Genomic DNA, 13,746 nt, shown 5'->3' on the forward strand with positions numbered 1-13,746 from the left:
CACATCCTGCTGTCAGTAAAACAATTAGGACATCAGATGATGCCTCAGATTAAAGGGAAGCGCTGGAACATCGTCGAGAGATTTTGCCCGTTGTTTATGACCCTTGACATAAAGCTCATCTGGAGGCGTGTATTCTTAGAGTGCCTGACAGGGCTGTATTTTCTCATCATTCACACACTTGAAAATGAAATGTAGATTTCCATTAAATACACCTAAATCTAAAATTATAGATATTGTAGTCATATCCAAGGGAATTTAAATAAATTGAGCTCTAAAATATAAGCTAACCTACAGTTAATAATATTATCTTGAGACCCACTTTAACAAAACTTAATCAGTGACAATAAGACACACATACTATGAAAATCAACCTTCTGTGATTTTTTATTTTATTATTATTATTTATTTATTTATTTATTTATTTATTTTCGTTGACACATTTTATTTCGAGAGAATTTTTTTAAATTTGTGTGTGAATTTTTATTTTTAACATCGTATCCTCTTGAGATGTATATCTCTCTCCTGCTACTGTGCTGTGACTGATCCAGGCTGAGCCGGGCAGTGCCGGTGGCCGACACTAGAGGCTCATCCCGCCGCTCGGCTTCTGCGTTGTTTTGGTTTAGCTGGGGGTTAGCCCATGCTTTCTACTGTAGCCGGTTGTAACGGCGATGGCTCTCCCATGAGGCGGGAGAGCGGTGCTGTGCTTTCTGATTAAATACCGAGCGTAGTGCCGTGGCCATGGCCGGGGTTTTTGACATCGATTTGGATCAACCGGATGAGAATGTCTCTGACGACGAACTCGAGGATGGGGTGAGTTTACGCTAACGTCGAGGCTAATGCCGCCGCCGCTACCTAGCTAGCGAGTAGCCGCTCGTAGGCCTGCGTTGCTAATATCGCTGGTCATTAATCCATTATCGGACAAGTCATCGACCAGCCCTTTCCCGCGGATTTTTATTGCGCTCCATTTAAAAGGAAATACAATGTATTCACACACAAACATATACACACTTCCGTCGCGTTTAAAATGATTGCCGAGCACAATTTCAGTTTCATCACCAATATCGGACAGGCGCATCCGCAACACCGAAAGTGTTGGAACAGCGCACAGTTTGGCTCAAGTTAAAGTGACCATCATTATGCTTCATTCTTGGGAGAGCAGACAGCGGCGTTTTAAACGCCATCCTGTCTATAAATAGTCTACGAAATAATCTAAAACGAAGCCAAGGATGAAACGAAACAAAAGCCGCGTTCAAACAAAAAGTACTTGCCCCTCCACTGCGGCGGGCGTACGTAGTTGTCCGATAATGGAGGTATAAGCGGCTAACGCGCTGTATCGGCATTCGCCTGTGAGAGGTGTAGTCACATCTCCGTTTAACCGGCTGTTTGTTCCATTAAGGTGGCGTTTGCTGTTTGACAACTGCTTTGACATGAATGGCGACCTGTGTATTATAAGTGGCATATAAATAAAATAAAAACTCACTCCTCAGCTGACCAACAACTGGCTAAAATCCTATCAATGCTAACGCGATGCTAGCTAAAGAGACGGCACTGTTTACTAGCCTCTACACCACTAGGTATCTACTGTACCCACTGCTTCATTGGTTATCATTTAGCCTTACTCCATAATGTTGCTAAGTTAATGTAAAGGGAAAGGTCTATTTAACTAGTTTGGTAGTTATCGTGTTAGAGAACTAGGCTGTAATATATGACTAGTTGAAACAATGTACAGTGTTAACTAAATCATGTTTCCTCATATAAATATCAGTCCTCCCTACATCCCTGTATTTAAATGTTGTGTCCTGTTGTTTTCAGGGTCAGCTCAGTGAATACATGGACCAGTGCAGTAGCTTTGAATTGTGAGTATACAACAGATGTATCATTCACTTGAAGGAGGGGAAAGTACCAGACTTTATGGACCTGTAATGCATTAACTTTCCATGTATTTTTTTGTATTTTATATTGAGTGTTTTCACTGACCCAGTTTAAGTCAGCTTACTGTATTCTCCCCAGTCCACAAGGAGTAATAGATGGCTGACTGTAACAAAACATCAGGGAGCATCACACGCCTCCAGAGCAGACATGTGGAAGTCTACATTATCATGCCCCATGGACCCACTCAGACCTTGTATTAACATCTGACACATTAAGTATTATTTCAGTGATCCGATCACTGACCACATTTGGAGGTTGTCTTGGACGCATTTGACCGTAGCGCGAACACACAACGACTCCTGGGTCTTATTAATAAGATAAGATAAAATAAAATAAGACAATCCTTTATTTATCCCATCGCCTACTCAGCAGGGTTGCTCTTGTGCAAGCGATGGTATGCTTTATTCATTCAGAAAAATCACACAATCGTTATTATTAATGATCATTTGAAAAAAAAACAACAACACAGTAAATAATGTCTGTTCATTCGTAACTAGGTTATTTTAAAATATTCTGTCCTTGTAGCTGTTAGCTAAATAATATATAAATCTAAACAAGAATTGAAATTATTTGTAGGCTACAACAAGTTGCATGCAGTTTAGTGACACATTACTGACATATACTCAGTGATGACTGCCGTTGGTATTTACCTTTATTAACCAAGGTTCTTCTGGTAATTAGTTAATGTTTGAGTCATAACCTTAGCTTTGTGTAGGTTTCCAAAATACGTCAGGGCGGTAGTCAATAAATAAATAAACGCTTGTGATTTCGGTATGTGAGAAGACTTCGCAGCTTGTTCCGAAATAGGTATCATGATATGATATGACATGCCACATCAAACAGCTGTTGGTGCATCTGAGACAGCAGCTGTTGTATATTCCGTTGTACCACAAGTGATGTTGGCGTTTGTTTGAATACTCAGCACAAAACTGTTGGCCAGTGCTGGTTGGACACACACGTGGACTCCCATTTTAATGGATGGTGTGACCACAGATACATAAAGCTGGCCACTTGCGATCGGATTGCCTGGGACAGATGTTATTGCAAGGTCTGAACAGGGCCTAAAATTGCCATTATTTGATACTCTGTTCAAAGCATTCACGGACACTTGGTCCCCTTGGGCATTTACCCTAAAAAGATGATCTCACAGTGCAGTGGTTTAATTTAATCCCTTTGCACTCATCTGGATCGATTAGAGGGATCTTTGTAATAAAACATTTGGCAACCACTTCACTGGTCTCCGTCAGTCAGCTGTTTATTCCCTCAAACAAAACTGTTGTATCACCCTCAGTTCAACCACCACCGACCCCTATGTGTAGGCTCAAGTGCTTCGAACACTTGTTAATATTACAGCTGAATGCCCTGGAAATTGTAAACAGAACAATGAGTAAATGTTTTCAATGTGCTTTTTTATTTTTTAATTTATTTTCGTCTCATCTTTATTTTTTTTGTTTTGTTTTGCCAGTAACATGGATGACTGTGAGAAGTTTGAAATTTCAGAGAACAGCGTGAACAAGGGAACAGAGCAGATCAGGCCTGAATGCTTTGAGCTGCTGAAAGTTTTGGGAAAAGGTGGCTATGGAAAGGTGAGATATCTGAAATCTAAACTTGAAACTCCAGGTCACTGGAGCGTTCTTAAGAAGTTATTTTCTGAATGTGTGGGAATTACCACTTTGTCATTTGCTTGTCTTGGCTCAGGACCTGCTACATTACCAGTGTGTGGGGGAGGACTTTGCAGTTGTTGTGAGATTCCAATGGGTGGGGATTTTTTTTTAACAAAGTAACTGGAAACTGAGTTTTGCATGCTGGAAATTTCAGCAGTGTTTTCATTGTCACTGCTGTTTATCAACAACTCTTTTCCCACAGATGTGTTACAATGTGTGTTTATCTGCTGTTAAAGAACATCTCTTTGCACCTTTAGCTGTAAGATCTGGCGTCATGGATTGTCTACTGTTTTGCCTGCATCCACTGTAATCTACAGCACCACTTGTTTGATAGCTAAATATATGCATGCAGACATCTGTCTTGTTTTTATGGTTATATTTTAGTGTAAATATTGTGGGGGTTTTTATGCCTGACATCTTTTCTGATGTTTTTCTAAACTTGACAATGACAGTGCACATCTGTGTTATTTTGGAAACATTCTTCACCGAACAAGCAGATGCATGACTTACTCTGTCTTGAAGCGGTTTTGTCTGTGATGACTAAGGAGTCATTTTCTGTAACTCGGGAATTTTTTAGCATTACAAAGTAAATGCATATTTGTTCTAACGCAGTGGCTTTTGTTTTTAAATCTTCTTATGACAGCACAAGCTTTGGCATAGGTCTGAAGTTTCCTTGCCTCACCCCTGATAGCCTGAGCAGTCTTTCAGGAATTCTGCAGAGATGCAGATGCTGATTTTGGTTCACTCAGAATCAAAGCAGTTCCCAGTTGAGCTTTAGGCAAAACAATAGAAGCAGTACAGACTTTTTTTTTTTTTTTTTTTTTTATTCATTTATTTTTTATAAACGATCAATATTTTTTCATGCAGAGTAATTATGCACATCAATAATTTCTCATCTTCATGCTTTTTCTGTATGTTCCATGCATGGCAAAATATAATTTTACAATCTATAGTTGAGACATATCTGATCGTCTCAGCCAAAGGATTAGTGACTCTACATCATCTGTAGTTTTCTCTTGCATATGTGGTTGCAGCTCGTCAAAAAACAATGACCAGTGAAAAGTACTGTACAATACTAGTCAACTTTATTAAGAGTCAGTCGGCAACATCAAACCCCAGTGCAACCTCTTTGCACTAGTGTTTTAACCTCTTTGTTTTTTTTATGGGCGTGTGTTGATGTTTCATCCATGTCACATTAATTAGCTCTGTCATTAGTAAATGCCGTTGTACTCGGCTACTTCTATTACTACTAAGTAATGTAAAAAAAAAAACACATCTGATATAATAGTTTTAGGTCGTTTTCACAACTGGTCTTTCATCTTACTTTGGCCGGTATGACTGTAAAACAAAATACACAAGAGTATGTGTGATGTTAAGGGTTAATAAGTCTTGAATTTAAATATGTGTGATTGTCTGAACTCCTCTTCATATCCCGTCCATTTGTACAGGTGTTTCAAGTTCGGAAGGTGTCAGGAGCCGCCTCTGGGAAGATCTTTGCCATGAAAGTTTTGAAGAAGGTAAGTAAATGTGCCTGTAGCTCACTAATATATAGAGTAACCCAGTTATGTCATGTTAGAGCACCCTATTAAAGGTAGGCTTAACTGCCCCCTAGTGCACTTACATGGTAGTGTGGTAATGTGGAAATGGTGCTTGAGTCGCATCTGTGTGCCTTTTCTGGGGACATACTGATAGATCAGGCCTGAAAATAAGGACAGACCACCCAAAATAATGGCACCAGGACTTTTCCCATGAAACCTCACAGCTGCTTCTTCTGTTCACGTCTCTGCAGTTGACACAGAGCTCACGACTGACTTTGCTTGAAAAGCCAGCTCACATTCCCAGAAGCTTGAGGTTTTAGTTAATGACTGTGTTTATTGACTTAATGAGACTGCAGCTACCATCCTGGCGTCCTCATTCTGCTCTGCCCTTGTAGCTGATGTTGAACTTGTGATGCAAGCCAGCTAACAGGGTTCAATTTATTGTGAATGAATATTTTCATTCTGACTGCTTTTCTGTCCCTCGCCAGGCCATGATTGTGCGTAATGCAAAGGACACAGCGCACACCAAAGCTGAGAGGAATATCTTGGAGGAGGTGAAGCATCCTTTCATCGTGGACCTCATCTATGCCTTCCAGACAGGCGGAAAGCTTTACCTCATCCTAGAGTACCTGAGCGGTGAGCATAGCGATGATCTGTCGACATTTTATGATAGTGGACGGATAGAGAAACATTTGTCTTAAAGTGATCACATATGAATGGCATTTGTTTTATTTTATTTTATTTTTTTTGCATGTGGTCACTGCAGGAGGGGAGCTGTTTATGCAGCTGGAGAGAGAGGGCATCTTCATGGAAGACACAGCATGGTGAGTTAATTTGTTGAAGGCAAGACTGAACAATCTTGCCAGAAAACATTCCCCTTTATGTTTCCTCTGATTTAGTTACGGTGTCTCTGCTGATCAAAAAGACATTTTCCTGCAAGATAAATGCAAGAAAAGGATTTTTAAAGCTATATTGCAGGACTATTATAAATTAATGAACGTTTGTCACTTGCCAAACAAATTCACACAATGAAGCCAGTTCATAGCAGGTAAATTGCTATATTTCACAGTATACCAGAGGTTTAAATCTTTTGTGTTTTTTTTTTTTAAATTTCCTACGTGTCACACTGGTAGTGCTTGTACTGGCAAGCACAGATTGTGTGCCAGAGCTGGAGAGGGGAAAAAACGCAATGACTGATACGATGCCGTGAAGCAACTAGGATACGGCGGATAATGTAACTTGGGTTCTATCAGTTCTCTGTTAGTCAGGAAGAATGAAACCTGGGTCCAAAAAGATCTCTCAAGCGCCAGATGTAAAGAAGAAACTTGCCGTTCAGAGGAAGGATTAAAGTCAAGCAGGAAATCAGCCGGCAGCAAACCCAAACACAGATCCTCAATGGGGTTTCTTCTCCTCGTTGGAATGGCTGCATCTGCTTTCCACTTGCACATTATATATTTTAAAGCCACCCCCTGTATTTAAAGGACTAAACCATTTCCAAATGACTACCGCATGGGCATCTTAACAAACACCCAGTGTTGTGTTTTGTTTTTCTTAGTGATCTTTTCTGCTGACTCATTCAGTACAGGGTCAGAAACTAATTAAAATTAAACAAATGCTTCTAAAGACAATCAAGGCCTCCTTCAATTCTGACAGCAGCACACAGATGTGTTGTGTGACACTGTTTCTCAGGCGGTGTGAGTGTCATGTGGTACAGGGACAAACATGTTCCTCTGTTTTATAAACACAGCCGGTAGATGAAAATGGTGATTACATGAACCAAACTGCTGGACAAATAAGGGTGTGTAATATTCCTGGAATAACCTAAGTGGCTTTGAGAGTAACACCTTCACTGCAGCTTTGTGAGGAGGACTGGTGTATAAGCTTTATATGTGGGAGAAAATTGTGTTAAAACGATGCACATGATCAGTGATGAGTAAGAAGGGAAAATAGACTGTATGAATGCCAGTAAATTTTCATTTGTTTCTGCTGACAGTTTCTACCTGGCTGAGATCTCGATGGCGCTGGGTCATCTGCACCAGAAAGGCATCATCTATCGAGACTTAAAGCCTGAGAACATCATGCTCAACAACAACGGTACGGAAACCTGAAGTGTTCTTTAAAAAGGCACATTGAATAAAAGTTTGTCCTTCACAAACTCGACCTTTTGTTTCCACATGAAGTCCTTTCTCCAGGTCCTGAGCAATCCAAACGCAAGTGACCAGCTTTAAGTTCAGGACTGAGGACGGATTTGAGCGTTCTGATCTCAGACCACATTTGACCGAATACCTTTGATAGTGTGAACATTAAAGACCACCTACTTAGCAGGGATGCTCTTGCATAAATGAAAATTTGTCTCATTCATTCAAGAAAAACAACGCACCGCTACTATTATACATGGAAGCTTTTGCGGTTCAGTTATAATCTAAGCTTTGTGCAAATAACATCAGGGTGGCAATAAATGAATAATAATCACTGCTTAATACGAATAATAATCAGACTTCAGAGCTTGTTCCATAATATGTATCAGGCGTCATAAAGGACACACAAGTTCTGAAACGGTAGTAGCAATCCATTAGGGACACTAGCTATTAAAATATTGGATTGGATAAAAATTGGATCTGAAGTGCTCTCATGTGGAGACGCAGGCCAGGTGTGAACACAGGTCCTTTAAGATGGTCACTTGCTATCGGATTGCCCAGGACGGATGTTAATGAATGGAGCCTGAGTAGTTAATGTATTGATAATGGGTTGTTTATTTGCACTCACTGTAATTTACGTCTGCTTTCTAGGACACGTGAAGCTGACCGACTTTGGTCTATGCAAAGAGTCCATCCACGACGGAACGGTCACCCACACCTTCTGTGGCACTATCGAATACATGTATGGCACACAGTGATCATTATTCTGACTTGTATATACATTCAGATAATGTTCTTAACTTTATACACAGTGTGGCGTGTCTTCTGTATCAACCTGTCCTCCCTCTCTCCTTCGTCAGGGCTCCAGAGATTCTAATGAGGAGTGGACATAACCGTGCCGTGGACTGGTGGAGTCTGGGAGCGCTCATGTACGACATGCTGACAGGAGCAGTAAGTACACACCAGTCAGTCCCATTGTACCATTACTAATGTAAGTAAGTAAGTAGGCTAACGTGTAGCTGAGCTGTTGTTTCTGACTGCTACCCTTTCTTAGCCTCCATTCACTGGTGAAAACCGGAAGAAGACGATTGACAAAATCTTAAAATGCAAACTCAGCCTTCCACCATACCTCACTCAAGAAGCCAGGGACCTCCTGAAAAAGGTGAGCTATTAAAGCCTTCCTTCTGCCCCCTGCTTCACTGGCTGTGCTGCCCCTACTAAAAAAAAAAAAAACATTTAGAAAGGCAGAACAATAGTCTCCAGTCTTTGTTTTGCAGCTGCTGAAACGAAATGCCTCATTGAGACTCGGGGCTGGACCAGGAGATGCTGCTGAGGTTCAGGTAAATATGTCTCTTATGGGCAGAGTTGCACATTTTTGTATGCACTGTGTCACTGATACTTAATACGATAACTGAGAAAGATGAGCGCACTCATTAAATACAAAAGACTTGAAGCTGTCATTGTCCTTCACAGGCCCACCCATTCTTCCGGCATATAAACTGGGATGACCTCCTCGCTCGCAAAGTAGAGCCTCCTTTTAAACCATTTTTGGTGAGTTTGTTTTCTGTGCATCAGCTTCCTCTGCAAACCGTCCCTGCATGGTGATTAACTTACCAACTTCTGTTGGCAGCAATCAGCTGATGACGTCAGCCAGTTTGACTCCAAGTTCACCAGCCAGACTCCAGTGGACAGCCCTGATGACTCCACGCTCAGCGAAAGTGCCAATCAAGTCTTCCTGGTGGGTAGCATAACGTAACATGCTATACAAGAAATAATCCCTGCTAAATTATGCTGCGATTTAAATGTAACGCATAATTCAAAGGACAAAAGTTAGATAATTTTATATAGAGTGTGGCCACTTTTTACTGGCACCGTCTTCATTTTTGGAGTCTGGAAAGAGTATTAAACAAAAATCAAGAAGTGTATATGATGAAGAAAGAGCTATGCTATTGATGGCTGTGAAGCTGCTCAGTCATCCATCCAAAAAACAGGCTGAAACGAGGGAAACTGGACTTGTTGGGAGTTGGATCTTTTATAGCAACATTTGTGAGCGTTGCCCATCTGCAAATTCCATGCCTCTTCAGCCCTGGAGTCCGCCGTCCACCTACACCAGAAGGACAAAGGAAAACCTCTGAGGACAACAACGTCCACATTTTAGCCAGAGCAGACGGATGGTTTGAAAGAGGAGGCCATTCATGTAAAAAGGGAAAACGTCTGTCTAAACAGGGGAGGTGGACTAGGAATTAATTCTTCAGCCACTTACAACACGATCTTAACATCTCCCCTAAAAGGTTTCAAACAGATTCCTCAAATTGCACATGAGCATCTGGTTGTAAACAGTTCTTAGTTGTGTGTGTTGTGTTCCTATATATAGCGACTTGGATGAGTCGCGAAACTCATCTATAAACTCTACAAGTCCAGTTGCCTTTGTTTCAGCTTTATGTGACTGAAAACTCAAAACCTGGAGCCATTTTCAAATGTTTTTAAAACTGAATGTAACTCACAGTTGCTGCAAGGTACATAATAATCTAACGTTTTAGTGCAACATTGATATTCCTGAAGGTGATGTTGCTCAAGTTAACTTGCTTAAGTAAACAATGAAAAATTGAGCATTTACACCCGGCCTCTACTGCTTCTGTGTTATCTGCAAGTAAACATACAAACGGAGGTCAGCTCTGGACACAGTGTTTTTATATTTCCTTTTCAACAAGTATGTCTTACGAGAATCAGTTAATGCGTCCCATCTGGTTTAATCCTGTTGGTTTTCCTGGAAGCTTCACTCACTGTTTTTCACCACATTGCATGATGTGCTTTACTCAGCGTTGCATTGCTCATCATCAGCTGTGGGTTGTTTTTGGAAAGATGCTCTTTGAAGAGGTGGACTTAGATCTCTCTCTCTCTCTCCGTTTTTGTCCCCCAACCCTTCCCCAGGGTTTCACATACGTAGCCCCGTCTGTGCTTGAGAACGTCAAAGAGAAGTTTTCTTTCGAGCCAAAGGTCCGCTCACCCCGAAAGTTCCCAGGGAGCCCGAGGACGCCTGTGAGGTAACAGCATGTTGTTTGTCTCTCTAGTTCTGTAGAACTGTAGTTGTCATGTACAGGTTTTCCCCAAAACAATCCTGAACAACAGTGTTGACTTATTTGCCTGCTTGGCTAAAATGAAGCCACCATTAGGAGAGCTGGGTAAATTGTGACCTAAAATAATTGGAGCTAAAAGGAGGAGGTTTTAGTATACAGTTATCTATTTATACGGCATAATCGCACTTCTCACACAATACCACATGACCTCCTTGAGGATAGCTCAGAGGAATAATAGGTGTATCTCATATCTTCTACCACAGTCCGCTGAAGTTTGCTGGAGGGGACTGCTGGCCCCGAGGACCTTCAGCCACCGGCAGCCCTTCCTTGCTGTCCCCTAGCAGCTCTGTGGACCAACCCATGGAGGTGTCGACAGTGGAGCAAATGGACACGAGCAGCAGTGGCACCACTGAAGCCTCGGCTCCGCTTCCCATCAGGCAACCCTCAGGCATCAATGCAGGGCCCTACAAAAAGCAGGCCTACCCCATGAACTCCAAGCGGCCCGAACATCTCCGCATGAACCTATGACGCTCGGCTCGCCTGCGAACTCTAGCTCTCTTTCAATTTCTCCTCCTCTTCCTTTTTTATTGTTTCCTTTCAAAGAGACTTGTAGATTTTTTTAAGAAATTGACTGACACTGTCAACGCCGATCACCAGCTCTTCCAGCAGCGCCTTCCCTTCCTTTGCCTCCTTGGAATCCTCCCGACTCAGCCTGACCTCCTCAGCCTGCCGCAGATAATCAGCAGTAGACATCTGATCAGTCAGTGGAGTGGCGTGTGTTGTGTGTGAGAGGTGCTCTTTAATGAAAAGTCTTTTCGGCTGTTGGCTCAATAATGCCAGCAGATGAGTGGGCTGAGGTGGTTTCGGTGTACTGGCATTATCATGAGGATTTACTGGTGCTCCCAAGTCTGGGCAATGTTACTTGTGAGGTTTATGACTGGTTACCCTCTTCACAGAGAGAGAGAATGTGGTTACAAGAGTCTTTATTTCTGCCTCAACATGCCAGGCTTTTTAGTGAATGGTAACACTGTCAGTAGGTAGATTTACTGGATAACGAATCCACAATGATCACAGTATTCCTTTATGTTTGAGGGAAAGAAACACATTGCCTTTGTCACTGTAGCGTGGGTCAGGAGTAGGTGGAGAAAGCAGCTATATAAAGACATGTGAAACTTCAGCTGAGAGCATCACTTCCACCACAATCAATACCAAATGCTGGCACTGCTTTGCTTCCCTGACTGGAAGGTTTTCAGTAGGAGGCCTGTCCAGAAAGCACCGTTTGGTTTCTTTGTGTTGAATGTAAACAGACTCCAAAAAAGCCTTTTTGTGTCTCACTTAAATCTCCTGCGCTCATTTTATTTTTTGACTCTTGTACTCATGCAGTTTCATTGCCACGGGTTACGACTGGAGACTAACAAGCATGTCAACCCAAAAATACTCTGAGCCAGATTGGGTATCACTGCCTTTAACAGATTCATTCATGTCTGGGGTGCTTTGGTGCTTTTTCTGAGTATATTTTTTTTTTGTGAGTGCATTTACATTAACGTGGCTCTCTGTGTTTGAGGAGGTATGCCCGGGTGCACAGTACCAGTCAAAAGATTGGACACAGCTTTTCACTGAATATGCTTCTGTTTATTTTCTACATATTATTGCAACCTTTAGCTTTGATGACACACTCTTGGCATTCTCTGTCATCTTCATGAGGTCTTGAAGGAGGAACAAATGTGCAAAGCTAAAGGTGGTTAATTTGAAGTACCTAAGACATATTCTGGTTTGTTAAAAACCTTTTTGTTTACTCCACATTTCCATGTGTGCTCCTTCATAGTTTGTCTTCGGTATTAATCTACGACACTCAATGAGAAGGTGTGTCCAGACCTTTGATCGGTACTGTATATGAGTGGACCATATACAAGAACTAGTTTGAATTGACTTGTTTGTGTGATGTGAAGCTGCTACATGAGCCTCTGGAATCAAGCCATTCGACACACTCCTTCTAAAACTGACCACATTGTCGGCTGTCGATTCCCAGCATGCTAATGAAAACTGAATGAGTAAAAATTATCTCACGTTTGAACGGTTTCTGTCTATCCAAATACTTTAACGAAATGACCAAAAGACACTGTTTCAATCATGGGAAAACTACCGAAGACGTGTGTTACTGATATTTCTAACCGCATTTTCAAAGTTCAAATGTTTTTTTTGTTTTTGTTTTTTTCATGCCGTCAGACTTTAGATCATAACGACACTTTCTAAACTGACGCTTAACGTGTTCATGGAAGTCGCCGTGTAGTTGTTTCACACATGGGTGAAGTTTTTGTCCGGATCGTTGTCGGGCTGAACGGATCGTCTTCTACCATTCCACTACAATAACCAAGAGCAGTCACTCCACTTTTTACTCCACTGACTTTCTGTTTCTATTTATTTCAAGTGCCATTGTGGTTCCACTGCATTGTCCACACTATGCAAACTATGTATTTATTATGTAGTACTATTTAGACGAGGCAGCAGAATGTGTGATAATTTGATTAATTTTGTCATGTACAGTATGTCTTACAACAACCTCAGATGCGTTTTTTTTTAATACATACATACATATATATATATATATATATATATATATATTCCAAAATTGGCCTGAATGTCTTGCGGTATTTATTTTGTGGCAGAGTATCACAGTCAAAGGGGATCCTCAGAAGACATTTTTCGATATTTAAGACTTGCTTAAAACTTGAACTTTTTTTTTTTTTCCTTTTTGCAGTGCTTAAAGTATTGTGTAAAAAGACAACCGATGCAAAAACCAATGGGAATGGCATTGTGCCTTGTGCTGACCGAGTACATCATGTATGTACAGCTGTATATTGTAATCGTTCTTGGGAAAAGGCTGGGATCGATCCCTAACATTCACCTCCTGTCTCTCCAGGGTGTGCATTTCTTTGCTTCATTAATTCATTGTGGTTTGATCTTAGTGGGATCATGTGTCAAGTCTGTCAGAGATTGGTAACAAAAAATACGATATTCTGCTTCTGGTTAAGGCGGGATTGAGAAACGCCCTCCACACTGGGATGTTTGGGAACCTTATCAAGCTTCTTCTGGTGGGGAAACACATCTTTTGAGTAGAAGGGATGTTTTTAATCACTGGTGGTCACTGAATAACATTATTTCTGTTGTTGTTTCACTCCTAGACCAGCCCCTTCTGATGGGCATGTATCATGTATGTATCCTGTACATAATTAAATCAAAATAAAAGAATTCAATTAACGCGTCCTGTTTGTGAACCAGGTCAGTGCAGTCGAATGTACAGCATGAAGCCAAGTGGTGAGTAAGATTTACTCATTTAACCTGCTGATATTTGTTGGAGCTTGTTCCCAGTTTGCAACATGAAGGAAAAAGTCAGAAC

General features: G+C 41.3%; 1 protein-coding gene across 1 annotated transcript; it reads left to right on the plus strand.

Annotated features, from left to right (window-relative positions):
• Positions 1-589: 589 nt before the first annotated feature.
• rps6kb1a (ribosomal protein S6 kinase b, polypeptide 1a) lies at positions 590-13,589 on the plus strand. The gene is made up of 15 exons (XM_084565516.1): positions 590-810; positions 1,813-1,856; positions 3,398-3,518; positions 5,045-5,113; positions 5,623-5,770; positions 5,901-5,958; positions 7,128-7,228; positions 7,924-8,014; positions 8,133-8,223; positions 8,327-8,434; positions 8,550-8,612; positions 8,746-8,823; positions 8,903-9,010; positions 10,204-10,316; positions 10,613-13,589. Exons 1-15 carry the CDS (start codon positions 739-741, stop codon positions 10,875-10,877), a joined length of 1,530 nt encoding a protein of 509 aa, XP_084421642.1. The 5' UTR covers positions 590-738; the 3' UTR covers positions 10,878-13,589.
• The last annotated feature ends 157 nt before the right edge of the window (positions 13,590-13,746 follow it).

Source organism: Chelon labrosus (genome assembly GCF_963514085.1).
Source record: "Chelon labrosus genome assembly, chromosome: 17".
Lineage (NCBI taxonomy): Eukaryota > Metazoa > Chordata > Actinopteri > Mugiliformes > Mugilidae > Chelon > Chelon labrosus.

Bases quoted from the DNA above. Each gene is read 5' to 3' on its own strand.
- rps6kb1a (XM_084565516.1), top strand. From the start codon at position 739: ATGGCCGGGGTTTTTGACATCGATTTGGATCAACCGGATGAGAATGTC. The intron at 811-1,812 runs GTGAGTTTACGC...TGTTGTTTTCAG, and splicing joins ACGACGAACTCGAGGATGGG to GGTCAGCTCAGTGAATACAT. The intron at 8,613-8,745 runs GTAAATATGTCT...TGTCCTTCACAG, and splicing joins GAGATGCTGCTGAGGTTCAG to GCCCACCCATTCTTCCGGCA.